Source organism: Pongo pygmaeus, chromosome 2, assembly GCF_028885625.2.
Source record: "Pongo pygmaeus isolate AG05252 chromosome 2, NHGRI_mPonPyg2-v2.0_pri, whole genome shotgun sequence".
Classification (NCBI taxonomy): Eukaryota; Metazoa; Chordata; class Mammalia; order Primates; family Hominidae; genus Pongo; species Pongo pygmaeus.
In genome coordinates, this window is record NC_085930.1 from 194,203,294 (window position 1) to 194,229,873 (window position 26,580).

Consider the following 26,580-nt stretch of genomic DNA (forward strand, 5'->3'; position numbering starts at 1 on the left):
CCAAACCACCCTTGTCAAAAACACATGCCAGAGCTCTGTTGTCTTACTGGATCCACATATTATAGTAAATATTATAATAGATTTTTCTAATAAGAAATTGTACCATCTGTTGATATTTGACAAATGTGTACTTATTAAGAACTTGACCAAAAGTATAATTAAGCATTAACAAGGGTCTATTTTTATGCAAAGAAAATAAAAAGAAAAAATGTCCAGTGGGTATATGGCTTTGAGTTGCTTTTCTCTGAAGGACTAGTCTGAAATATCTGTATCTTGCCTTTTGTAAATGATTTCCACATATTTGACGGATATCTTTAGCTTAGTGATATGATCTCTAGCTGTGAAATAGAAATTTTTTCTGTTAAGCTTAAGTGATGTGTTCAAGCCCAAACTTATTAATTTGATAATTACTACACAAATACATAGTTATTTTGTGCCTTGGATTTCTTCAGCATAACCCTAGCAGTTGAAGAAGCCAGAGAAACCTCTGGCAGACAATCTCATGCTGCTCTAGACAGACTCAAAGCACTGAAAACCAATCTTAGTTAGAAACTACACAACCTATTCTGTAAGAGCCATCACTAGAACCCAGAAGAGAAAAATAAGCAAATCCTGAGACAATTCTTAAACAGGTTTTTCCTGCTTCCATAGCCTTTTTTCCTTCTGAACTCACAGTAACTCTTAACAGTACCAAGAGTTTAATAACCCTTACTCCCTAAGAAATAGCCAGACATGTTTCTCGTGTTTTCCAGCAATCATTAGTTTATCATTTAGTTACCTATGTTCAAAACCCATATTTTCAAGCAAAAAGTAATTTATTACTTAATTTATTAGTTTTTGTATCCATACTTGGGAGACCAGTATAGTGTGTTTATTAAAAGCATGATTTCTGAAGTACCTAGATTCAAATCCCATCTTACCTGCTTGATAGTTTTGTGACTTAAAGAAGTTTTTGTAACCTCTCTAAGCCTCAGTTTCTTTACTCATAAAACCTGTTGAAGGAATTTAGTAATATGTTAAACATAAAGTGCTTAGTACTGTACTTGGCATATGCTACTCACTTAAAGTAGCAGCTACTTTTATCATAACTGTGTAGTTGGATTCTCCTATTTGGCATGGAAAAGAGTCATTTATGTCATATATAACTTGATATTAGAGAAAAGTAATAGATTTGACTCATTTATTCGCAGTTTTAAAATTATAATTATTAGTCTAGCCAAAGGTCAGTAAAGTGAGCACATACATATGCTGATGGGGATAAAAATCCTAAAATAGGTAGAGCAATTTGGCAATATATATTGATAGCCATGAAAATGCCCTTTGAGTCTATAGTTTTCTGTCTAGAAATCTCTAAAGAAAGAATCAGAGATTCCAGTTGAGATTTGCAGCCACTAGCATTTGATAATAGTGGCTAGAGTTTGGGAAAGGGGAAAAGTTAAGTGTTCAAAGCAGAAAATGAATAAAACATGATATTTTCACATGATTTATATTCTGTACCTATTAAGAAATATTTGTAATGTGTCACAAGAGTAGAGAAAAAAAAGAAATATTTGCTGGTATGGAAAAGTGCTCACAATATACCATTAAATTAAAAAAAGATAAAAATATTTTGTAAAATACTCAAATTTTATACACTAAAAAATATATCCCTCTTTCCCTTCCTCTTCTCACCTTTCCCACAAACAAGACTAGAGAAATATACATCAAAATATCAACAGTGTTTATCTCTGGTTGGATTTCAGTTTTTGGTGTGGTTTTTTGTTTTTTGTTTTTTTGTTTTTTGTTTTTGTTTTTTTGGTACACTTCAGTGTTTCCAAAATGCACATAATAAACAAGTTACTTGGCATACCTCATATGAAATGCAGTGGAGAGAACATTGGGTATCTAGGTATCTTTTGTTTATCAGTAGTGACGTTATTGAAAAAAACTTCAAAAAACTGAGAGCTGTTTTCTCAGAACCTGTTTGTCTCCGAAACGGATGCAATTGAGTTGGTTAGGGGCAGGAGGTGGCTAAATGGGATCACAGGAGGAGTTGGTGGACAGATTCTGGGTATTCCTGAGTACATTGGTTTTAATGTAACATATATATGAGCTCAAAGAGGGAGAGTTGCTGTTTTATATGAAGGAGAGGAAGCTTCTTGCAGAAACAAAATAAAAGTAAAGTTTAATTAGACTTGTAAGGATTGTCAAGAAAGGGGCTTGGATAATTTAAATTTTGTTTTTCAAAAATATTTGAGATGGTCAGAGGAAGACTTTGGTACATTTCCAGTGGAAAGTTCATGGAAGAATAAATATTTTGTGACTGTAGAAAAATACTTAAAAGCATTTGGCTTTTTCAGATAACTTACATTTTAAAGTAATTTTAAAATACAGAATTGTAACAGAATTATAATTTTTTCCAATTAGGATCCAGTTTATGGAAAAGGAAAACTTGGAGAAATCCAGGGACTTATCTTGGGAATGTTAGATACCTTTAACTATGAACAAGTAAGTAAGCCACTTGTTACATCTAAGTCTGTCCTAAGGTAGAAAAATGCTATTTTTTTTTCTTTTCTACCTATATTTAAAAAAAAATTACCATCTATTTACTGGCAGTTAGGTAGACTGAGGTGTATGTGTGTGTATTTCTTTTAGTTTTTCTCTCGCCAGGCATGGTAGATCATACCTGTAATGCCAGCACTTTGGAAGACTGAGACAGGAGGATTGCCAGAGGCCAGGAGTTCGAGACCAGTCCAGGCAACATAGCAAGACTCTGTCTCTACAAAAAATAAAAAAAATTAGCTGGGCATGGTGGCATGTGCCTATAATTGTAACTACTCAGGACGATCAATTGAGCCCAGGAGTTGGAGGCTGCAGTGAGCTATGATTGTGCCACTGCACTCTCCAGGTGACAGAGCAAGACCCTGTCTCTGAAAAAAAAAAAAAATTCTCTTGACCTTAATTTGTGTACACACACACACATTTCAGAATGTAGAAATGCATCTAATTCAAATTTAGTTTATTTTAATTCATTGGCAATGAAACAAATATCTTTTTTCAAAATGAAAGTGTGAGAAACTTTTGGAAAAATAATTTAATACAAAGCTATACCACATGAAAAGGAAGGATCAACATGAATATAGAAAATTGTAAAATAAAATTAAATGAGTATTATTTTAAACATTCTGAAACAGACAATTGTCACTAACCATTGTATTAGTCTGTTTTTATGCTGCTGATAAAGACATACCCAAGACTGGGCAGTTTACAAAAGAAAAGGTTTATTGGACTTACAGTTCCATGTGACTGGGGAGGCCTCACAATCATGGCGGAAGGTGAAAGGCATGTCTCACATGGCAGCAGATAAGAGAGCTTGTGCAGGGAAACTCCCCCTTATAATACCGTCTGCTTTTGTGAAGCTTATTCACTATCACGAGAACAACACAGGAAAGACCTGCCCCCATGATTCAATTACCTCCCACTGGGTCCTTCCCACCACATGTGGTAATTCAAGATGAGATTTGGGTAGGGACACAGCCAAACCATATCACCATAAATGGTCATTAGTCTTCCCTTAACTCAAAATTGTCTTTAGCTTTAAGTCTCAGTAACAGCCAGCTTGGTGTATGGGCTTTTTTCTTAGCGTACTGCAGAGTGACTCATGAAGCCACCTAGGAAAAGTACCATTTAGGTCTGTTGGAGACAATGTCTGCTTTTTTTTAAGAATCCGAGAGAAGAAAAGGAAAATCTGGGTGACAGCTTTTCTTAGAATGTTGTAACAATTGCAGTTTGGCTAAGCATAGCCCAGTGAAGCTTGATACCCCTGCAGTCACAGATTCCAGGTTAGCAGAAGTATAGTTGTGTGCAAGGCAGAAAATGTTTGCCAGTTTTGGAACTATGGAAGAGGAGAAAAAGATAATACTGATTGGAAAGAATTAGAATAGACCATTAGAACCAAAAGTTTTGCATTACAGGTAAAGTTAAAGAGTTAAGCTGTATAGCAAGGAGGGCAGGCAGTACCTAGCTCTATCTTCCCCTTTGGGACTGAGAGAAAAGAACCCAAATACATAGCCAGATGATATATATGAATGTTAAGAATGAGATACAGTACAAAAACAATACTATATAAATACATAGAGCCTTAAAATGACTTAATGTGATAGCTGTTAAAATGTCTTTATGTGACTTAATGATAGATGTCATGGTCTTGAGTAGATACAAATGACTTCTAAGTGCTGATCAAGAAAATGTGATCTCTCTGCCCAAGGAAGATGAAAATAGAGTAATGGCCATTAGCTTTACTAGTGAAAAGATATTTGAAACATTACCATGAATGCAGTTTCAATAAAAAATCTGGGATTCAGACTTAGCTGTATTCTTTATTACAACACTCTGAGCCATTCAGAGAGCAGTTATTATATAAATGTAATAAATAGATTTGGGCTTATCTAGTCATTTGAAAGCCATCAATACTGAATTAAGCTGCAGAATGGCAGAGCTCACATTTCGCAGTAGAAACTAATGACAGATTTGAGAATCTTTGTAATGTATACACTCACCATTATTCTGCACATTGAGGTTAACTACTTGAATTTGGGAGGTTTTGATGTCTTTTTGTTTCAACAATTTTATCCCTTTATAGTGTGTTTCAATTTTAGTTGTTGGTAGTTGAAAACTAAACAAGTGCTATTCACCATTCATCTCTATCTCTTTCATTTTATAACCTTTTGTTTGTTTGTTTTTTGTTTTGGTGTTTCATAGACCCTGCTGGAAACAACAACTAGCCTTCTAAACCAAGATCTCCACTGGTCATTGTGTAACCTGAGAGCTTCGGTCACCAGAGGACTGAATCCCAAACAAGATTACTGCTCTATATGTTTGCAGCAGTACAAGAGACGCCAAGAAATGGTTGATGAAATTATTGTCTTTAGGTAAGAAAGGGAAAGAAATGTTACATGTATGGTACATGTACATCTGTGGCATTACCAGGCAAGAATACACATGGATACACAGGCATTCATTCTAGCAATGAACATGATAGGCAAGTTCCTGCCCTCACAGACCTTACATTCTGCATTGGGGTGGAGGTTAGGGTGCCCAGGAAAGACATAAATACAGAGAAATAAGAGCTATGGAGAAAAATAAAACACAAGACAAATAGATAGAAGGATGACGAGTTCAGGACAAGTGCTGTTGAATGAGGGAAAGCATATCTGAGGACGTGACCTTTGAGCAGAACAAGAGAGGGAGGAGCAAAGGTGCTGAGAGGTGTTTGGATTCCGAGTATCCTTTAAAGGTAGGGATAACTTGCTGGTGTATTAGATGTGGAGTATAAGAGAAAAATGAGTCTTTGGTCTGAGCAATTGGGTAAACATGGTACCATTGTCTAAGATGAGGAAGAACAGGTACAAGGAACTGGGGAAATCAAGAGTTTTGTCTTGCACGTGTTAGGTTTGAAATGTACTGTTAGACATCAGGTAGGGATGCCAGCTAGACAGTTATTCAAGTCAGAAATCTGGAGATGTGTTGAGACTGGAAAATTTTAATTTAGAAGTTGTCAGCATATGATATTTAAACTACATTGCAAAGAGAGAGGAACCCTAGTGCAGAGTGAAGGTGTTGGTCTCAGGAGCAAAGACAGCTCATCTAGAGTGTATGGATAGAGGTAACATGATATGGCCATGGAACCAAACTTCCTGAGTTCAAATCTTGACTCTGCTACATGCCAGCAGTGAGACCTTGGACAAGTTATTTAACCTCTTTATATCTTGGTTTCCTCATCTGTAAATAGGATAATAGAGTTTTGTGAGGATTGAATGAGATGATTTATATAAGGCACTTGTAACAGTGCCTGGCATGAGTAAGCACTGTCTGAGTGTTAGCTCTGCAGGAAGATTGGTAGACTTGATGGTTGGAAGGGGAAGTAGTTCTCTTCATACAAAGAGTCCATTCAGGCAAGAAATATTTATTGAGCACCTGCTGTATGCAAGCTGCTATTCAAGGGGATAGGATACAGGATGAACAAAACAAAGGATCTGCCCTTATGGAGTTTACATTGTAGTGGCAGGGATAAACCATAAGCCAACAAGTGAAATGCCAGATACTGATAACTACCATGGGGGAAAAAAATGTTAAAGGAGATACAGAGTGTTTGGTGGGGGGTGCAGATATTTTATATAGGTTGGTCAGGGAAAGGCTCACTGTTAAGGTGACTTATGAACAGACAACTTAAAAATTAATAGAAAAATAATAGTTACATGAATAAAAAACAAGCTATGCTATAGAGGAAAAGGAATGTTGGGAGCTACTAATTTACAGAGTAGTCCAGGAAAGCCTTCTTGTTTAAGTGACATTTGAGGGGATCTAAAGGAAGTGGCCATGCAATGTCAGAGGAGAGTACACCAGGCAGAGGAGCCGAGTGCAGAGACCATGAGGCGGGAGAGCCGTGGCATTCTTGAGGAGTAGTGAGTGAGGAGGCTAGTGGCACCTGAGCAGCCAAGGAAGGGGACAGTGAAAGAGACTTCAGTAGGAGCTGGCCCAAGTCTAACTCATTTTTATAATGAAAGTGAGACTTTTACTCTGAGATACGAAGCCACTGGATGGTTTTGAGGACTGGGGCGGTGACAGGATCTGACTTCTGTCTTAAGGATTGCTCTGACTGCTGTGTTAAGAAAGGACTAGAGAGATCAAGGGGAAAGCAGACGGACCACTTAGGCTGTTGTAGTAGCCCATGTGAGAGATGGTCTAGGTAACAGTCGTGAAGTAATAAGCAGTAGGATTCTGGATATATTTGGAGGGAAGTGGTATTTTAAAGCTATGGAACCTGGAAGTAATCGCTAAAGGAGCAAAGGTAGCTACAACAACAGAGTATAGAAGAGGAAGTTTATAGATAGATAGATTAGATAGATAGATAGATAGATAGATAGATAGATAGATAGATAGATAGATAGATAGATAGGAAGAAAAAAGAAAAAGAGTATGAAGACCATAGAAAAGAAAAAGATTGATTTCTGGAATGTCCGACATTTTAGGTTAGAGAAATGAAGATAAATCAGTGTAGATGGCTGAGAATTATTCTCAGTACTCAACTTCTGGGAGGCTGATTTGGTAATTTAGTGTAATCAATAGGGAATTTCTTTATAAGAATAGCATAAGGATTTACTACAGCAGTGACATTTTTGTAAATGTTTAATCAAATCACAACCCTTGCCTTGAATTTGGTGAGCAGACCACTCATGTTGTTATCAAGCTACTTAAATAATTATGATTTTTTCCAGTTGCTTTTTTTTTTCTTTTTGAGATGGACTCTCATTCTGTCTCCTAGGCTGGAGTGCAGTGGCGCAATCTCAGCTCACTGTAACCTCTGCCTCCCGGGTTCAAGCGATTCTCGTGCCTCAGCCTCCTGAGTATCTGGGACCACAGGTGTGTGCCACCACACCTGGCTAATTTTTTGGTTTTTTGGGTTTTTTTTTGAGACAGAGTTTTGCTCTTGTTGCCCAGGCTGGAGTGCAGTGGCACGACCTTGGCTCACTGCAACCTCCGCCTCCCGGGTTCAAGCAATTCTTCTGCCTCAGCCTCCCAAGTAGCTGGGATTACAGGTACCCGCCACCACGCCCAGCTAATTTTTTGTATTTTTAGTAGAGACGGGGTTTCACCATGTTGGCCAGGCTGATCTCAAACTCCTAACCTCAGCTGATCTGCCCACCTCGGCCTCCTAAAGTGCTGGGATTACAGGCGTGAGCCACCACGCCCAGCCCCCAGTTGCCTTTTTTTCAGACTATCTAAAAATACTATCTGGATTTCATAGTTTGAGAAATGAACAGAAGTTCAACTCATCCTTTAGGTAGTTTTTAGTCAAAGAACTGTGATTTGTTCGTACTCACAACATAAGTATACAAATATATGAATGTGGATTTTTAAAAAGAGAGGACAACAGCAAGTACATTCCCTGTCTTGTTTCTTACCCTGTACAGCCATCAGTGCATTTCTGCTTGTTAGAGATTTTTATTGCTTCTAAGTACACTTACAAGCTTATATTTATGGATTTTGTGATAATAAAAAGTACAAATTGGTTGCCTTCGTTTTGCAGCTGTGGCCATTTGTATCACTCATTCTGCCTACAAAACAAAGAATGCACTGTGGAATTTGAGGGCCAAACAAGATGGACATGCTACAAATGCAGTTCAAGTAACAAAGTAGGAAAACTCAGTGAAAATTCATCTGAAATTAAAAAGGGAAGGATAACGCCATCACAGGTAAGACTTGTTTTCGTGGCAAAATGGAAATGGTCTTTTCTTATTAGTGTCATTTGGGCCTGGTCTCATTTCCTTCGGTTCTCATAGGTCTCAACAAATTTACCTGATGGGTATTGGGTACATGAAATGTGCTTTTCAGTCCTATTTAGTGTTTGAAGAGCCTCTCCTCTCTACTCAGTATGGAAAAACATGAATTTGAGAGCGACAGATGACATTTTCTGTCTTTAAATGGCTTAAGATCTAGTTGGACAGATGAGGTGTACACACATGAGCCTGCTTTTAAGACCTTTTGATAGAGTAACAGCTTAGCAAGTACAGCTGAGTACTTGCAGGTACCAATGAGTACCTATAAGAAAAGAGTGCAGAATTATGACTTTTAAGTAGGGCTGATGATGGACAAGGTGCATTATGCTCTTTCACTGCCTTTGGAGTCTGACTACTGGACTAGATGATAATTTTATGTATTTTGCAGCCTTTTTTTAAAGCAGACAGTGGAGCAGAGTTTGAAGTCTACCGCTTGATAGTTTTCAGGAGAGCAGAGCTTGACAACATGAGGGGTTCAATGTGGAGAAGTTACTGGGACTGGGACTTGATCATTGTGCTCTACTCGGCTATACTTCCTCTTTGAAGTAGTATCATATTTTTGGCTTCCTGTTCCTTCCTCTGTGCTACCCTATCCTATAGTTGGCCTTCACATTCACATCACCTAGTGAAAAGTTGGGCTTGTTATTTTTCTCTTTTTGTTTCTTTTTTTGTTGTTGAGATGCAGTCTCGCTCTGTTGCCCAGGCTGGAGTGCAGTGATATGATCTCAGCTCACTGCAAGCTCCGTCTCCTGGGTTCACGCCATTCTGCCTCAGCCTCTCGAGTAGCTGGGACTATAGGTGCGTGCCACCACGCCCTGCTAATTTTTTGTATTTTTAGTAGAGATGAGGTTTCATCGTGTTAGCCAGGATGGTCTCGATCTCCTGACCTCGTGATCTGCCCGGCTCGGCCTCCCAAAGTGCTGGGATTACAGGCATGAGCCACCACACCCGGCCTCTCTTTTTGTTTCATCGGCCATCAGCATTGTATTAGAAGCAGAGCCTGGGAAAACCTCCTGACTAACTTCTCTCCAGATAACAATGTAGAACTTCTACTCTCCAGTGGTAGCCTTTCCAATTATACCTTCCCCAAGTTTGTATTGAACAGTGTGATAGGCACTGTGCCTGGTGCCTGGGGATACAATGGTAGACAAGGCAAACATGGTCTTGTCTTGCAGAGTTTACAGTCAATGCACTTATAAAAGGATTTTTAACTAAGTACTCTCAAGTTTTTTCTGACTCCAATTCAGTTCAATTCTGATACTAGCTAGAGTTAGAGAATCCATGGTTTAAGGGTTTAGTCCCACAAGACAGTCCTCACTTTAGATGCCAGTCACAAACAAAGTACTCAGGCTACCTACTTTTGTCTGACTTGGCTGCAAATTCAGTGGTCCCCATGACTGCCTCTCAGGTTCCATAATTCACTAGGATGATTCACAGAACTCAGGAAACACTTTATTTACATTTACCAATTTATTATAAAAGCTGCGACTGAGGAAGAGCCAAATAGAAAAGGTGCATAGGGCAAGGTTGGGGAGGGAGATGAGGAGTGGTAGAGATTCCATGCCCTTTCTGGGCCTGCCACCTTCCTAGCACATCAATGTCTACACCAACCCATAAGCTCCTCAGCCCCACCATTTACAGGTTTTTTTTTGGAGGTTTCATTATTTAATCATGCCTGATTAAATTATTGGCCATTTATGATTGAGCTCAATCTCCAGCCCCTCTCCCCTCTGCACAGGTTGGGAGATGGGGCTGAAAGTTCCAAACCTCTAACCATGGCTTGGTCTTTCTGGCACCCAGCCCTCATGCTGAAGCTATCCAGGGGTCTCCAGCCACCAGTCATCTTATTCTCATGCAAAAGACACTCTCATCACTCAGGAGATTCCAAGGGTTTTAGGAGCTGTGTGCCAGGAACCTAAGACAAAGGCCAAATTTATGTATTTTTATTATATCACAAGTACTTACAGATGAACTATGCTGTAAGTACAGATAATGAGTAGATATAAAATAGACATGAGAGGTCATGGAAGCCTTCCTAGAAGTGCTCTGTTAGCTTCCCTTGAAGGGAAAAGAAAAGGAGTAAGCTAGACAAATTTAAGTGCAACAAACAGAACTAGAAGGTAAGTAGAATGGATCAAGAGAGTCAGAGAGAGTGGTATGAGGTGAGGTTCATTAGGCAAGCAAGGACCAAGTTAAGTACTTATGTGTGCCAATGCTTATGGCATTATATTTTTTCATTGGTAAGTGTAATGTTAACTGTAGGCTTTTAGGCTGTAACCTTTATATCATGTTTAGGAAATTCCTTTTTATTCCAAGTTTTCTTTTTTCATGAATTGGCGTAAATTTTTCATGAATTGGTGTAATTTTTTTCATGAATTGAAATTTTTCATGAATTGGTGTAAAATTTTGAAAGCCATTTACACTACAATGGTTGCCCTCTTCCCATATTCCCCACACCTCCTGCAGTGAAGAAAGGTAATCTGTTTCACTGAATTTCTTCCTACCTTCTCGAGCATCAAGAAAGGTTCGGAAACCATTTAATCTTATTTTTAAATTTTTTATTTCCATAGTTTTTGAGGAACAGGTGGTTTTTGATTACTTGGAAAAGTTATTTAGTGGTGATTTCTGAGATTTTGTTGCACCCATCACCCAAGCAGTGTACACTATGCCCAGTGTGTACTCTTTTATCCCTTACTTCGCTCCAGTCCTTCCCCCCCTCCCTGAGTCCCCAAAGTCCATTATATCATTCTTATGCTTTTGCATTCTCATAGTGTAGCTCCCACTGATAAATGAGAACATAAGATGCTTGGTTTTCCATTCCTGAGTTACTTCACTTAGAATAATGGTCTCCAACTCCATCCAGGTTGTGCAAATGCCATTATTTTGTTTCTTTTTGTGGCTGAGTAGCATTCCATGGTGTATGTATACCACATTTCTTTATGCACTCCTTGGTTGGTGGACATTTAGGTTGGTTCCACATCTTGCAGTTGCAAATTGTTGCTGCTATAAACATGCATGTACAAGTGTCTTTTTCATATAATGACTTATTTTCCTTTGGGTAGATACCAAGTAATGGAATTGCTGCATCCAATGGTAGTTCTACTTTTAGTTCTTTAAGGAACCTCCATACTGGTTTCCATAATGGTTGTACTAGTTTACATTCCCACCAGCAGTGTAAAAGTGTTCCCTTTCCGCCACGTCCATGCCAACATCTAATATTTTTTTTATTTTTTAATTAGGGCCATTCTTGCAGGAGTAAAGTGGTGTCTTATTGTGGTTTTAATTTGCATTTCTCTGATAGTTAGTGATGTTGAGCATTTTTTCATACGTTTGGCCATTTGTATATCTTCTTTTGAGAATTGTCTATTCGTGTCCTTTGCCCACTTTTTGATGGGGTTTTTTTCTTGCTGATTTGTTTGAGTTCCTTGTAGATTCTGGATGTTAGTCCTTTGTTGGATCCATAGTTTGTGAATATTTTCTCCCACTCTATGGGCTGTCTGTTTACTCTGCTGATTATTTCTTTTGCTGTGCAGAAGCTTTTTAGTTTAATTAGGTTCCATTTATTTATTTGTTTTTTTGTTTATTTGTTTGTTTGCATTTGCTTTTGGGTTCTTGATCAAGAAGTCTTTGCCTAAGCCAATGTCTAGAAGGGTTTTTATGGATTCAGGGCTTAGATTTAAGTCTTTGATGCATCTTGAGTTGAGTTTGTATACAGTGAGAGTTGAGGATCCAGTTTCATTCTTCTACATGTGGCTTGCCAATCATCCCAAGCACCATTTGTTGAATAGGGTGTCCTTTCCCCACTTTGTGTTTTTGTATGCTTTGTCAAAGATCAGTTAGCTGTAAGTATTTGGCTTTATACCTGGTTTCTCTGCTCTGTTCCATTGGTCTCCATTCCTATTTTTATACCAGTACCATGTTGTATTGGTAACTATACCCTTGTAGTATAGCTTGAAGTTGGGTAATGTGATGCCTCCAGATTTGTTCTTTTTGCTTAGTATTGCTTTGGCTATGTGGGCTCTCTTTTGGTTCCATATGAATTTTAGGATTTTTTTCTAGTTCCATGAAGAATAATGGTGGTATTTTGATGGGAATTGCGTTGAATCTGTAGATTGCTTTTGGCAGTATGGTCATTTTCACAATATTGATTCTGCCCATCCATGAGCACAGGATGTATTTCCATTTGTTTGTGTTATCTATGATTTCTTTCAGCAGTGTTTTGTAGTTTTCCTTGTAGAGGTCTTTCAGCTCCTTGGTTGGGTATATTCCTAAGTATTTTATGTATTTATTTATTTATTTATTCTTGCAGCTATTGTAAAAGGGATTGAGTTCTTGATTCTCAGCTTGGTCATAGTTGGTGTATAGCAGTGCTGCTGATTTGGGTATGTTAATTTTTTATCCTAAATCTTTATTGAATTCCTTTATCAGATCTAGGAGCTTATTGGATGGGTCTTTAGGGTTTTTAAGGTACACAATCATGTCGTTGGCGAACAGTGATGGTTTGACTTCCTTTTTACCGATTGGGTGTCCTTTCTTTCTTTCTCTTGTCTGATTGCTCTGGCCAGGACTTCCAGTACTATGTTGAATAAATGAAAGTGGGCATCCTTGTCTTGTTGCAGTTCTCAGGGGAAACCATTTTAAAATGGGATCTACACATCAGCAGCAGTTTGTTTCTGAGGCTATCCCATTCTGCAGGACAGGAGAGATGACCCAGCATTTTCGTTAACAGGAAACTTCAGTAAGATCAAATCTAGACACTTTATTGTAATTGTATGGAAGACAGAATGAGAACTGTTTTGTTTTTTCTTAAATTTTCCTCTAGCTGTCTGTGTCCCTTGATTTTCTTGCATAAGATATTGTAAAAAGATCTAGTGGGTTAGGTAATATAAGAAGGAAGAGGATATGAAATTTATCAAATACATGTGTTAGATGTTTTTATGTTAAGTTAGTCTTTACATCAAGTTATGAGGGTGATATAATCCTTATTTTACAGCTATAGGAACTATCTGTAGCTCAGAGAGTGAGGGCCAGTATTTGACCTCAAGTTTGTAAGACCATCATCACCCTGAATTGTCCTACCACCAGCCTGTTCTGTTTTTATTCTGGCTTTATTGAAACCTGGTAAAGCTGATTTTTCAAATACATCCATACCATATTGGCAGTCCTAATTAAGATTTCCCACCATTGTGTGAACCATTCACATTTCCAGTTATAAGAAAATTTAAAATGAAAATACTAATTCTACTATGATGGTTTCTATTAAATTTTGTTACATGAAAGTTTTACTTTGCTCCCTTAATTTCCTTTAAAAATCCGTCATCCCTGGTTAAGTTCCTACCCAGTGCATGGAGAGCAGCACAAGAGGGCCCAGTGACTCAGACATCCAGCTGAAACAGCCAAGCAGCTTCCGCCTGTTGCTGTCTACACCTAGAAGATGGTGAATGCATTGGAATCCCCTCACTGCCTTTGTAATGCAATCCTTCTGTCAAATAGATTTTTGTTTCATCTTTTTCCAAGACTTGAGATAATTAACATTTACTTCTTCAGTTTCTGGCTCCAACTCTACAGGATGCAGTAGTTACCCTCAAAACTATGGTCATGGCAGATAAAGTCTTTCTTCCTGCCACTTCTATCTCACTGCTTTTTTCATAACTGGTCAATATATACAACCAATAATTCAGACATAATAGTTGCCTGCCAACAAGGTTACATAGATGTGATGGGGGTTATTCCCCAGAAAGCCTGCTTTCCTCTGTAATGAGCATTTTTAATCTTCAAAAAAAGGAGAAATCACCCAAATTACTTTCTTTCCTTATCTCCCCCTCTTCCGCCTTCCCCCAGGCTTACTGAAAATCAGATCTATAGAATAGGCCTTGTAAATCTATCTGATTCTCTTTCTGATTTCTCTACATATTACCCACAGGAGAAACTAATTTCAGCTGAAGTACTCAACATTCTAGTATATTTTCTCAACGAACATTACTTACATTAATACAATCATATAATTTAAATTTCACCTTTGATTATTCCTGTATTAAATTCATAGTAGCAAATAACAATCTTCTTTGGCATTGATTAGCATGAGAAGAAATTAGCTTGCTATTAATTGTTTAAAAAATAGTATTTTTTAGTCAACAGGTAACGATATAAATTCAAAGAAAAATATCTAAGATTTGCTAGATTTCAGTTAACAGGGCTTGGAGTTCTTGAGAGTAGGTAATAAGCTAGCACATTGTTATGTACCAGAATATTCAAGTTGTTGTTCCTTTTAAAACTTCAAACCCAAGAGCATTCTTAGACACTCAGGGAGTTTTATATGGTATTGTTCAAAATCAACTGAGTTTTTCCCCACTACTTGGAATTGGTCTTATTTCTTGGTGCTTAGTGTTCTCTAGGAAAATGTTTCGTCTTTTGGGGTAAATTTACAAATAATGCCAGGAGGAAGTATGAACAACTTCCAAGTAATTATTCAGTAAATGATATTTATGTTCACTAGCCATAATTTTCTATTAACCATTGCACATTGCTTATTTATTTTGAATTCCCACTAGGAGATTCAGTTTACATGCCATTTAATGAAATAGGAACAGTGATATTAATGCCTGTTTTCATTTGTCTATTTAAAAAGAATATTAGCTCTCTGATATAAATAGGTCATATCAATACTATATTCTATAATTCAATATATATTACTATAATTAAACCAAATACTAAAAAATGAGATTTCAGCGTTCAGCAGTAGTGCCGTTTCTCAAAAGAGTATATTCAACATTAAACTTATAAATTAAATGAAGATTAATATGTCTCAGAAGTACATAGAGATGATTGATCATCCTAATATAAATGCAGCATTTTGAGGAGACTTTTGCCCATTTTCCAATAATCTTGTTATTATACTGTAGTACTAAGTGATTCATTACTTCAGCCAATATTTAATGTTAAGTGATTCATTACTTCAGCCAGTATTTAATGTATGCCTGCATTGAGCCAAATACTATTCCTGGTATGATGATACATTGGTGAACAAAAAAATAACCATAGGTCCCACTATCATGTAGCTTGCCATCTAGTAAGGGAGCTAGACATAAATAATTAGGTAAACAAGCATTATATCAAATATATAGCTTCAAATTGTGATAGGTACATAATTGGCATAAAGGGAGAGAATAGAATATTATAGGGAGAATAACATGAGGGAAATGTACTTTAGGTGGTTAGGGAATCTTTATATGCAGAGGTAATATTTAAGCCAAGACCTGAAGGCTAAGGCGGTACCAGCCACGTGAAAAACATTTTAGGCAAGAAATTTCAGGCAAGAGAGAACAGCAAGCACAAAGGATCTAAGGAGACAAATGACTTGTTCAAGGAACTGAAAAAAGATCAGCAGCTGGAACGTAGTGCCTAAAAGGGAAAATGGCCAGGAATGAGGTTGAAGAGGTAGGTAGACAGGGCCTGGTTAGCCTTAAAGACCCTGGTAAACAGGTAAACAAGCATTATATCAAATATTTAGTTTCAAATTGTGATAGGTACTTAATTGACATAAAGGGAAAGAATAGGGGAGAGTAACATGAGGGAAACCTACTTTAGATTAGGAGACAAATGACTTGTTCGGTCAAGAGTTTGGTTTTTATTCTTAGGAAACATTGAATGGTGATTGCAGCTGTAGAAAATGAATAGATAGCCAGATCTGTATTACCAGCCCAGTTCTCACTTATTTTCCAGAGCTGGATAACAGTCAGACTTTTGAAGTTCTGTAAATTCGTACATTTCCCTTTGATGGAGAAAAATCTTCATACAAAGAGAACTAAGGATGAAAGTAATACCAAAAAATTGTTTTTAGTATTTTATAGAACTAAGGTTTTGATGGAAATATGGGATAAGGACATAAGAAATTCTGTTGTCCAATAAAATGTGAAAAAAATGCAATTTTACCAGTGATCAAAGAAGTACAAGCTAAATCAACTATACAATACCATTTTTTTTACTTATTAAGCTGGTAAATATTTAAAAATACATAATTAAACTGAGACACATTAAAAATACATATGCATTTACATTGATAAGGATGTGAGGAGACAGATACTTTTATGCACTACTAGTGGGAATGCATATTTGTATAAGTCCACAAGCCCTTGTCTAAGTCACTTTGGCCAGATATGTTTCAGAATTCAGAATTTTTTGGATTTTATAAATGTAACATGAACACTTTCACTTCAGGACAAGATGCATTTGGAGTTTTTTGTGGGGGGCGGGGAAGGGGCAAAATATATAAAATAATGGTTCATAAGATATTGGACACCAGGCAGTGAAAGATAGTGACCCCTGAAAGATAAGAAACAAATGACATAAACCCTAAGATTTCTACCAAATTACTCCCTGGAGAAAGTTTTCACGCCATGACTCAGAGAGGGAGAACCAAGGCAGAGCTTAGTCTCTCTGGGTCAAGGGGACAGAGCTCAGAGTCCAGGAAAGACAAGGGGGCTAGAGTTTGCAGGGTGGAGTATTAGGTTAGAGCCGTACAGAGGGCTCCATAGATCTGCAGAAGCTAACTTTTGAGTATTCAGTTGAGTACTTACCCACTTATTTACCCACTGTGTGAGGAAACTACTTCAGGTCAAAAAAACAAAAAGGTGCCACCCAAAAGGATTAGATTGAACAATGTCCCAGACTCACAAAGAGCCAGAAATAATGCTTGCTCCCACCAGCCAGCCTGGAAATCTTCATAAATCACAAGGTAGTATTGAGAGTACTAAGTAAGTTCTTAGCCTCAGTAGTGGGGAAAAAATTAACTTTAAACTAACTGCCCCTTTGATCTCAACTAACAAAGCTTAAAAGCAAAAACCTAAAAAGATAAAACTATTTCCAAGTATTTTAACCACATCGCAGAACAGAGCTTAGCAATGTATTCAAGAATTATAAAAATATCCAATACCCAACAAGATAGAATCCACAATGTCTAGTATTTGATCAAAAATTACTAGGCATGCAAAGAAGCAGGAAAATACAAGCCATGATAATGAGGGAAAAAAAACTACCCATTGAAACTAACACAGAAATGACCCAGATAATAAAATTAGTAGACAAGGACATTTAAAGTTATAATTGTATTCCATATGTTCAAGAAGCTAGAAGAACAATTGAATACGTCAAATGGAAATATGGAAGTTACAAAGAACCAGTAGAACATCTAGAGATTAAAACTACAATGTCTGAGATGAAGAATATACTAGATAAAATTAATAGCAGGATGGGCATTGGAGAAGAAATGATTAGTGAACTTAACAATATAGCAATAGAAACTATCCCTAATCAAACACAGAAAGAAGACTAAACAGAAACAGGGCTTGGTACAGTGGCTCATGCCTGTAATCCCAGCGCTTTGGGAGGCCAAGGCAGGAGGATCACTTGAGCCCAGAAGTTTTAGACTGGTCGGGACAGCATGATGAGACCCTGTCTCTACTGAAATTTTTAAAAAACTAGCCAAGCGTGGTGGCACATGCCTGTGGTCCCAGCTGAGGAGCTGAGGCAAGAAGATCACTTGAGCCCAGAAGGTCAAGGCTGCAGTGAGCTATGATTGTGCCATGGGACTCCAGCCTGGGCACCAAAGCAAGACCCTATCTCAAAAAAGAAAAAAGAAAAAGAAATGAATAGATCATTGGTGAACTATGGAACAACTTCAAGTGGCCAAATATACATCAAATTGGAATCCTAAAAAAAGTAGGGACACAGAGTACAAAAAAAAAACTTTAAAGAGACATAATAGAGTTCTAATTCCAGTAATAGCAGAGCAGCCTATAGTAGATGACCTTTCTGCTAATAATTATAAGCCTTAGGCAAAATATGAAAAAACATTGTTTAGAGAGCAACTGGAAGCAGGCAGAAACTATAGGGAATGCAAACCTTGAAAGAAGGGAAGCAAACTAGACAAGCTCTACATTTAACCAGCTTTTCTAGGGTGCCTCTTGGCTTGCCATGGAGTATTGGAGAAAAGAGCTTGAATACCAAGTATCATTCTTACTGGGATGAAGAAACAGAGGTCAAAGTACAGGACTACCAAAGCAGCTCTAAATTGAGGGAGAAAATCTCAGAAAGAAGCATGCCACAGAAGAGGGAGCCCCAAGTTCTCTTTGCAGTTTTCCAAATTGTGTACAAACAGACAGTGCTTCCAGAAAGCAGCATCAGGTACTAAAGAACTAAGCAGAGATTTCAGCAGCTGCCTGGTGCTGAGTTTTGAATGTAAATGTTGCTATGTTACGGGGATTGAAAAATACCTCAAATTTTGTGTTGAAACTGCAGAAGGGCTATGGTTGAGGACTAAGGGATTTCCCAGGACTAAGGGCAAAAGCACAATAAATCCTAACAAAGCCAAAGCCCAGACTATCATAGGATCAGTAGGAGGAAGAAGGAAAGTGTAAACTATAATCAAGAGAAAAAGCATCAGTAGAAGCAGACCTATGAATGACCCAGATGCTGGAATTGGCAGTTAAGGACTTTAAAATAGAAATTATAAATATGTTAAAGTATTTTGTGGAAAAGATTAGCAGAATGATTGAACACATGGGGAAACGTCAGCACAGAAATAGAAACTCTGAAGTAAAAGCAAGTGTAAATTGTAGAGCTAAAAAACATATCTAAAGTGAAAATTTTATTAGATGTCAACAGCATTTTTAACACTGAGAAAAAAATTAGTAAATTTGAATACAGTTCAATAGAAATGATAATTGTAACTGAAGCACAGAGGCAAAGATAATTGAAGAAAGTACAAAAACTCTTGGTGACCTGTGAAACAATATCTAGAAGTCTATCATATATACAAATTATAGCTATATCTATATTTTATAGATATATATTAATGTATAAATTAGATATTTATAAATTATAGATCTATAATGTACATGTATCTATAATTTATATATTATATATTTATATAATTATATATAATTTATATATAGATATAATGTACATATATCTATAATTTTTATATATGAATATAATATGCAACATATGTAGAATATATATATAATTGGATTTCTGGAACATAAGGAGTAAGAGAATGGGAGCTGGGGACATTGGACCTAATAATATCTGAAATTTTCCCAAATTTCATAGCAAACATCAACCCATAGAGTCAAAAACTCAGCAAACCTCCAGCAGAATAAATATAAAGAAAACCATACTCAAACACATAATAGTCATAGTCAAACTGCTGAAACCAAAGATGAAGAAGAAATCTTAAAAGGTGCCAAAGACAACAATAAGAATGATGGCTGATTTCTCATTTAAAAAAAAAAAAAAAGGCCAGAAGACAATAAACTGGCATTTAAAATCCTAAAAAGTAAGTTAATATGGTGCACGTATTGTATATGACATTCCTTGCCAAGACCCGCTTAGTCATGGAGACCCTAACCCAGCGGTGCTAGAGGAATTAGACACACACACAGAAATATAGCATGTGGAGTTGGAAATCAGGGGTCTCACAGCCTTCAGAGCTGAGATCCTCAAACAGAGATTTACCCACATATTTATTGACAGCAAGCCAGTGATAAGTATTGTTTCTATAGATTATAGATTAGCTAAAAGCATTTCCTGTGGGAAATAAAGGGATGGGCCGAAATAAAGGGATGGGTCTGGCTCATTATTTGCAGCAGGAATATGTCCTTAAGGCACAGATCGCTCATGCTATTGTTTGGAGTTTAAGAACACCTTAAGTGGTTTTCCACCCTGGGCGGGTCAGGTGTTCCTTGCCCTCATTCCGGTAAACCCACAACCTTCCAGCGTGGGCTTCATGGCCATCATGAGCATGTCACAGTGCTGCAGAGATTTTGTTTATGGCCAGTTTTGGGGCCACTTTATGGCCAGACTTGGGGGGGCCTCTTCCCAACATGTCCCCCTTATTTGTTTTGCAAAGTGATAAAAGCAAAGGCAGCTTTGCATGGTGAGCTACTTCTCGCAAGAGTCAGGATCCACATCTGCAGACTATACAAAGACAAACAACACAGATTAAAAGCACAATTGTCATTGAAATCACAGACCTTCCAAGTGTTTTTATCCATTTTAATGGGTTACTAGCTGCTAATTTGTCTGCAGCTCCTTCAAGCACTCCAGTTCCTGGCATTAAGGTCAGGTGTGCCTGGGATACTTTAAATATTTGTTTTTTTTAAATTTTGTAATATCCAAAGACAAGTTTGTAGAGTGTCCTTCTAGTTGCTTTTTTATTCTTTCCTAAATTTTGATCTTATTAAGAGCTATTCATAGTTTCCACAAATCCTTATGTTTAGCTCCTACAACAGGCCATATCATTTGAGATTGAGGAGCCGCTATACCGCCATGGTTCCAGATAATAGGAACTCTTGCCATACTTCTTACCATTTCTACCATCTGACCATTTTGCTCAGACCAGCTGAACACAGTGTGGCCATGGCACACAGACTGAGATGTGCAATTTAAGCTAAACATCCCCTTAGGGGACCAGTCAATAATGATTCCATAGGAATCATTGTGCAGCACCTCTGCCTTTTCTGCAATGCAATCTTCCCAAACAAGTACATTCATTTTTTCTAACTGGGACAAGTCCTGTTTACAAATAGGTTTTTGAGGGCGGTATCTCTCAATTATAGGAGCAGCTTTATTATGGTAAATCCTGAGATCAGAAAGCACGTGTAACTGTGTCATAGAGTGATTACATCCAGGCATTACTGCCAGCCAAGATTGATAAATATGCCCAATAAGTATAATTGTTCTCTGTCAGCCCTTGTTGAAGGAATACTCATGGCAATGGTAATCACCACTATCATAGCTACCATTAAATTACTCACTGTGACTGGTTGTCTTGCTTTCCTCAGGTTTTCTTCCACCATCTGTGACAGCTTCTTGATCTGTCCCCAAGTAGGTGGCTGTGTTCGACGGGTGTTGCTCGTGACAGTTGGGGTCCTCCTCAGCATCAGTCTCAACATGGCTGTAACCGGGGGGTCCTCAGGTTCCTCCCAGAGTCACTTCCTCGGCATCTGGCTCATGATAAGGTTTCAGGTGTCTTGATGATACCCAAATCGGTTGTTGATTTGGTCCTGGAGAAACGCAAGCATAACCTTTATCCCAAGTTATTATTTTAACTGTTACCCAAGTTTTTGCTATCAGATCTCTCCACCAAACCAGTTGTTCTGCTTCTGTCTTTGCAGCTGGTTTCTGTAGATGCTCTTCAGCTGCTGATAGCATCTGGCCTTTAGACAGGCTCAAAAAATTTAAAGTTAATAATGCTAGATTCAGTTGCATATGGGGTGTCCCATCGTCCCTGTTTCTCCCCACTTTTTTGTTTTTGTAACTGCTGTTTTAGGGAGAGATTCATTCTTTCCACTATGGCTTGTCCTTGAGAATTACATGGGATGCCAGTGATGTGTTTAATATTCCATGTAGAGAAAAATGTAGCTAGAGCTTGGTTAGTATAGTCTGGGGTATTATCTGTTTTAATACAAGCTGGAATGCCCATCACCGCAAAACACTGCAAAAGGTGACGTTTAACACAGGCAGAAGACTCTCCTGATTGGCATGTAGCCCAGACAAAGTGAGAAAAGGTGTCCACACATACATGTACATAAGCTAGTCTCCTAAACAAGGGAACATGTGTGACATCCATTTGCCAAAGAGAATTAGGTTCCAGTCCTTGAGGATTAACTCCTCCTTTACTGTAAAAGATGAGGAATGCACCATTTGGCAAGTTGGGCATCGCTGGATAATAGCTTTAGCTTGTTTCCAGGTAATGTTGTATCTGTGTTTGAGACCAGAGGCATTAACATGGGTTAAATTGTGAAAGTGTCTAGCATTAGATACTAGGTGATCAGCCATTTGATTCCCTGCAGTTAAGGGTCCTAGAAGAGGTGTATGAGCCCTAATGTGAGTGATGTAAAAAGGGTGCATTCTACTCCTAACTGCTGTTTGCAGTTAAAGTCATCAGTTGTTCATCTGTATGAAATTGTAACTGAGCATTTTCAATTAACTGTGTGGAATGAACCACGTATGAAGAATCAGAAATCACATTAACAGGCATATCAAAAGCAGTCAATACCTCAATTACAGCTACAAGTGCCACCTTTTGAGGTGAAGTATAGGGTGTCTGAAAAGCTTTACCTTTTGATCCAGAATAAGAAGCTTTACCATTACTAGACCCATCTGTAAAAACATTCTCAGCACCTTCAATTGGTTTAAATTTAGTTATTTTAGGGAGAATCCAATTAGTTAATTTCAAAAATTGAAAGAGTTTTGTTTTAGGAAAAGGGTTATCGAGAATACCCACAAAGTCAGCTAAGTGGGTTTGCCAAGTAAGACCATTTATAAAAGCTTGTTGTATTTGTGCCTTCCTGAGAGGGACAGTAATTTTTCCAGGATCATATCCATGTAATTTAACAATCCGAGTTCTTCCATTTCCTATCATAGTAGCAATTTGATCCAAATAAGGAGTTAGTCCATGAATTAGTATGTGGAAGAAAAAGCCATTCTACTAAGTCCTGCTCTTAGGCAATAACACCAGTGGGTGAATGCTGAGTTGTAAAAATTAGCAAATCTAGAGTCTTCTCTGGATCTATTCTATTTATTTGAGCTTTATGGACTTGCTTTTCAATTAGCTGCAGCTCTGCCTCAGCGTCTTTTGTTAATTGCCAAGGGCTAGTGAGACTAGGATATCCTCTAAGGATAGAAAATAGATTACTCATGGCATAGGTAGGAATGCCTAGAGCAGGTCGTATCCAATTAATGTCCCCTAGTAATTTTTGAAAGCCATCTAATGTTTTCAGCTGATCCCTACGTATGGTTACTTTCTGTGGCACAATGGTAGTGTCATTTACTAAGGCCCCTAAGTAGGAGTAAGGAGTAGTAGTCTGAATTTTGTCAGGAGCTATAATTAAACCAGCATGAGAAATCGAATTTTGCAAGTAATCATAACATTGGAGTAATATTTCTCGAGTGGGGCAGCACAAAGTATATCATCCATATAATGAATAATGTAACACTGTGAAAATTTTTTATGAGTACGTTCAATTGCTTGTCCTACATATGTCTGGCAAATTGTTGGACTGTTTAACATGCCTTGTGGCAACACTTTCCAGTGAAAACGCTTAGCAGGCTGCAGGTTGTTTACTGCAGGAATTGTAAATGCAAACCATTCACAGTCCTGCTCAGCTAAGAGGATAGTAAAGAAACAGTCTTTTAAATCTATGACTATTAAAGGCCAATTTTTTGGAATCATAGCAGGAGAAGGCAATCCTGCCTTTAATGTCCCCATTGGTTGTATAACTGAATTAATGGCTCTTAAATCAGTTAACATTCTCCATTTCCCTGATTTTTTCTGAATTACAAAAACTGGAGAATTCCAAGGGGAAAATGTTGGAGCTATGTGTCCATTTTCTAATTGTTCAGTAACTAATTCCTCTAAAGCCTCAAGTTTCTCTTTCTTAGTGGCCATTGTTCTACCCAAATTGGCTTATCTGTTAACCACTTTAAAGGTATAGGTTCTGGAGGCTTAATAATGGCCACCATCGAAAATGATATCGTAAACTTTGGTAGGAACTTCGTCTTTCTGCTTGAAGCGGTTCCTTCAAACCTTGTAACTTTTTTTCTAGTCCCATACCAGGGACATACCCCATTTCATGCATCATATGTTGACTTTGAGGGCTATATAATTGTTCTGGAATTAGAACTTGTGCTCCCCATTGTTGTAATAAATCTCTTCCCCTTAAACTTATAGGTACAGTAGTTATAATTGGTTGAAAAGTCCCAGGTTGTCCATCGGGCCCTTCACAATGCAAAATATAACTACTTTGATATACTTCAGGGGCTTTACCAACTCCAACTATGTTAAATTGAGCAGGTTGAGTTGGCCACATGGACGGCCAGTGCTATAGAGAAATGATTGAAATGTCTGCTCCTGTATCTACCAAACCTTTAAATTTCTTTCCCTGAATAGTTATTTCACAGGTAGCATGTTTATCAGTAATTTGATTTACTCAATAAGCTGCTTTGTCTTGTTTATTTGTGCTTCCAAATCCTCCTGTTCGTTTAATTTCACTTTTCCCCATTTCCACATATGGCACAATCAGGGGCTGTGCTATACGCTCTCCTTGCTCTGCTTTCCAGGGAATAGAAGTAGATACAATAATTTGAATTTCCCCATTGTAATCTGAATCAATGACTCCTGTATGTATTTGTACCCCTTTTAAACCTAAACTAGACCTTCCTAAAAGTAATCCTATTGTTCCTGCTGGCAAGGGTCCACAGACCTCTGTTGGAACTTTTTGCAGGGGTTCCCCAGGCAGAAGGCTCACAGCTTTTGTGCAGTGTAAATCTACTGTGGCACTACCGGCTGTAGCGGGGGACAGACATTGTACGGGGGTGAGGGAATGGCCTGAGCTGCAAATGCCCTGGTTTGGAATGGGGCCCAGGACGGCCCTTCATGACGTTTCCCGAAATCAGGTTCCCATATTTGTCAAACTTAGAGTGACACTGATTAGCCCAGTGTTTTCCTTTTTTACATTTTGGACATATTTCAGGCTCAGCAGTTTTCTTTTTTTTCCCTCAACTGGCGGCCTGACTCACTGATTTTTTCTACATTCTTTTTTAGTATGACCATGCTTCCCACAGTTAAAACAAGCTCCAGGAAATGGAGTATTTCCTTTATCCACTCTCAGTCCTGCCATTGCCTGGGCTAGTAGAGTAGCCTTATGCAGATTACCTCCAATACCATCACAGGCCTTGATACAATCAACTAAACATACTTTCCCTTTAATAGGTCGCAGAGCAGTCTGGCAATCGGGATTAGCATTGTCAAAAGCTAATAACCGCAACACTGTTTCCTGAGCAGCCGAATCTGCAATCACCTTTTTAAGAGACCCCTGTAACTGAGCCATAAAATCTGCATACGGTTCTTTCAGTCCCTGCTTTACAGCACTAAAGGAAGGGTATTGTTCTCCACCTGAAGTGATTTTTTCCCAAGCCCTAATTCACACTACTCTAAGCTGCTCTATGGCATCATCCTGCATGACCACTTGGGCATCTAAACCAGCCCAGCTGCCAACCCCCAAAAGTTGGTCTGCAGTTATATTAATTTGAGGTTGGGCCTGGGCATTGCAAGCAGCCTGAATGGAAGCTTCATCTGCCCACCAAGTTTTAAATTGTGAGAACTGAGCAGGAGTTAGACAAGCTCGAGTAAGAGCATCCCAGTCAGTAGGAATCATCCGACCGGAAACAGCAACATTCTTTAACAGTCCCATTACAAAAGGAGAACCTGGTCCATATTGATTAATAGCTTGTTTTAATTCTTTGAGTAATTTAAAAGGAAAAGGCTCAAATGTAGCTATAATATTTCCCTGTTGATCTGGGGGGTGTATTCTAACAGAGAACTGCCAAGCCTCTAAATCACCTTCTCTTCTAGCTTGCTGAATTCCTGCCTGAATAGAACTGAGAGCGGTCGCTCGAGGCACTGCTTGAACAGTCACTGGGGCAACTACTTTCCACCCAGTGTCCTCTGGAAAAGAAAGATCTGGAGGATCAGGCCACTCTTTTTCTTCAAAATAATGAGGGGATGTAGAAGGGTATGGATGAACTTCTTCCTCCTTTGCTGCTTTAGCTTTAGCTGGCAAACAGACCTGCTCTGTTACCTCTTCTGTTACTTCGTTGTACTCTCCTTCCTCCTCATCATTAGAGTGAAAAGGTTCCAAGGTGGAACAAACCAGAGCCCACACTTGTCCCATTGTTACCCTGATGCTTCCAAGTTCCCCTTCTTACTCACCACGGGGATTGCTTAAGAGTACTTGGTGTCCTCCAGCTTAGTTCCATGTTCTCCAACTGTTGCTCCAGCGACCCTTCAACCCAGGTTTGAGCCCCCACATTTGGGCACCACTTGCCAAGACGAGCTCAGTCAGGGAGACCCTAACCCAGCGGTGCTAGAGGAATTGAAGACACACACACAGAAATACAGCGTGTGGAGTGGAAAATCAGGGGTCTCACAGCCTTCAGAGCTGAGAGCCTCAAACAGAGATTTACCTACATATTTATTGACAGCAAGCCAGTGATAAGCATTGTTTCTATAAATTATAGATTAACTAAAAGCATTTCTTACAGGAAATAAAGGGATGAGTCTGGCTAGTTATCTGCAGCAGGAACATGTCCTTAAGGCACAGATCGCTCATGCTATTGTTTGGGGTTTAAGAATGCCTTAAGCGGTTTTCCACCCTCGGTGGGCCAGGTGTTCCTAGCCCTCATTCTGGTAAACCCACAG

The 26,580-nt window shown here is 38.3% G+C and overlaps 1 protein-coding gene across 2 annotated transcripts in view; it reads left to right on the forward strand.

Moving 5' to 3' along the window:
* VPS8 (VPS8 subunit of CORVET complex) overlaps nt 1–26,580 on the forward strand; it is a 236,506-nt gene that overhangs the window by 176,980 nt on the left and 32,946 nt on the right. For both annotated transcript variants that reach the window (XM_054481040.1, XM_063662489.1), the window contains 3 exons: nt 2,407–2,487; nt 4,741–4,910; nt 8,069–8,234. In XM_054481040.1, the coding sequence (XP_054337015.1) occupies nt 2,407–2,487; nt 4,741–4,910; nt 8,069–8,234 (417 nt within the window). The remainder of the gene's footprint in view (nt 1–2,406; nt 2,488–4,740; nt 4,911–8,068; nt 8,235–26,580) is intronic.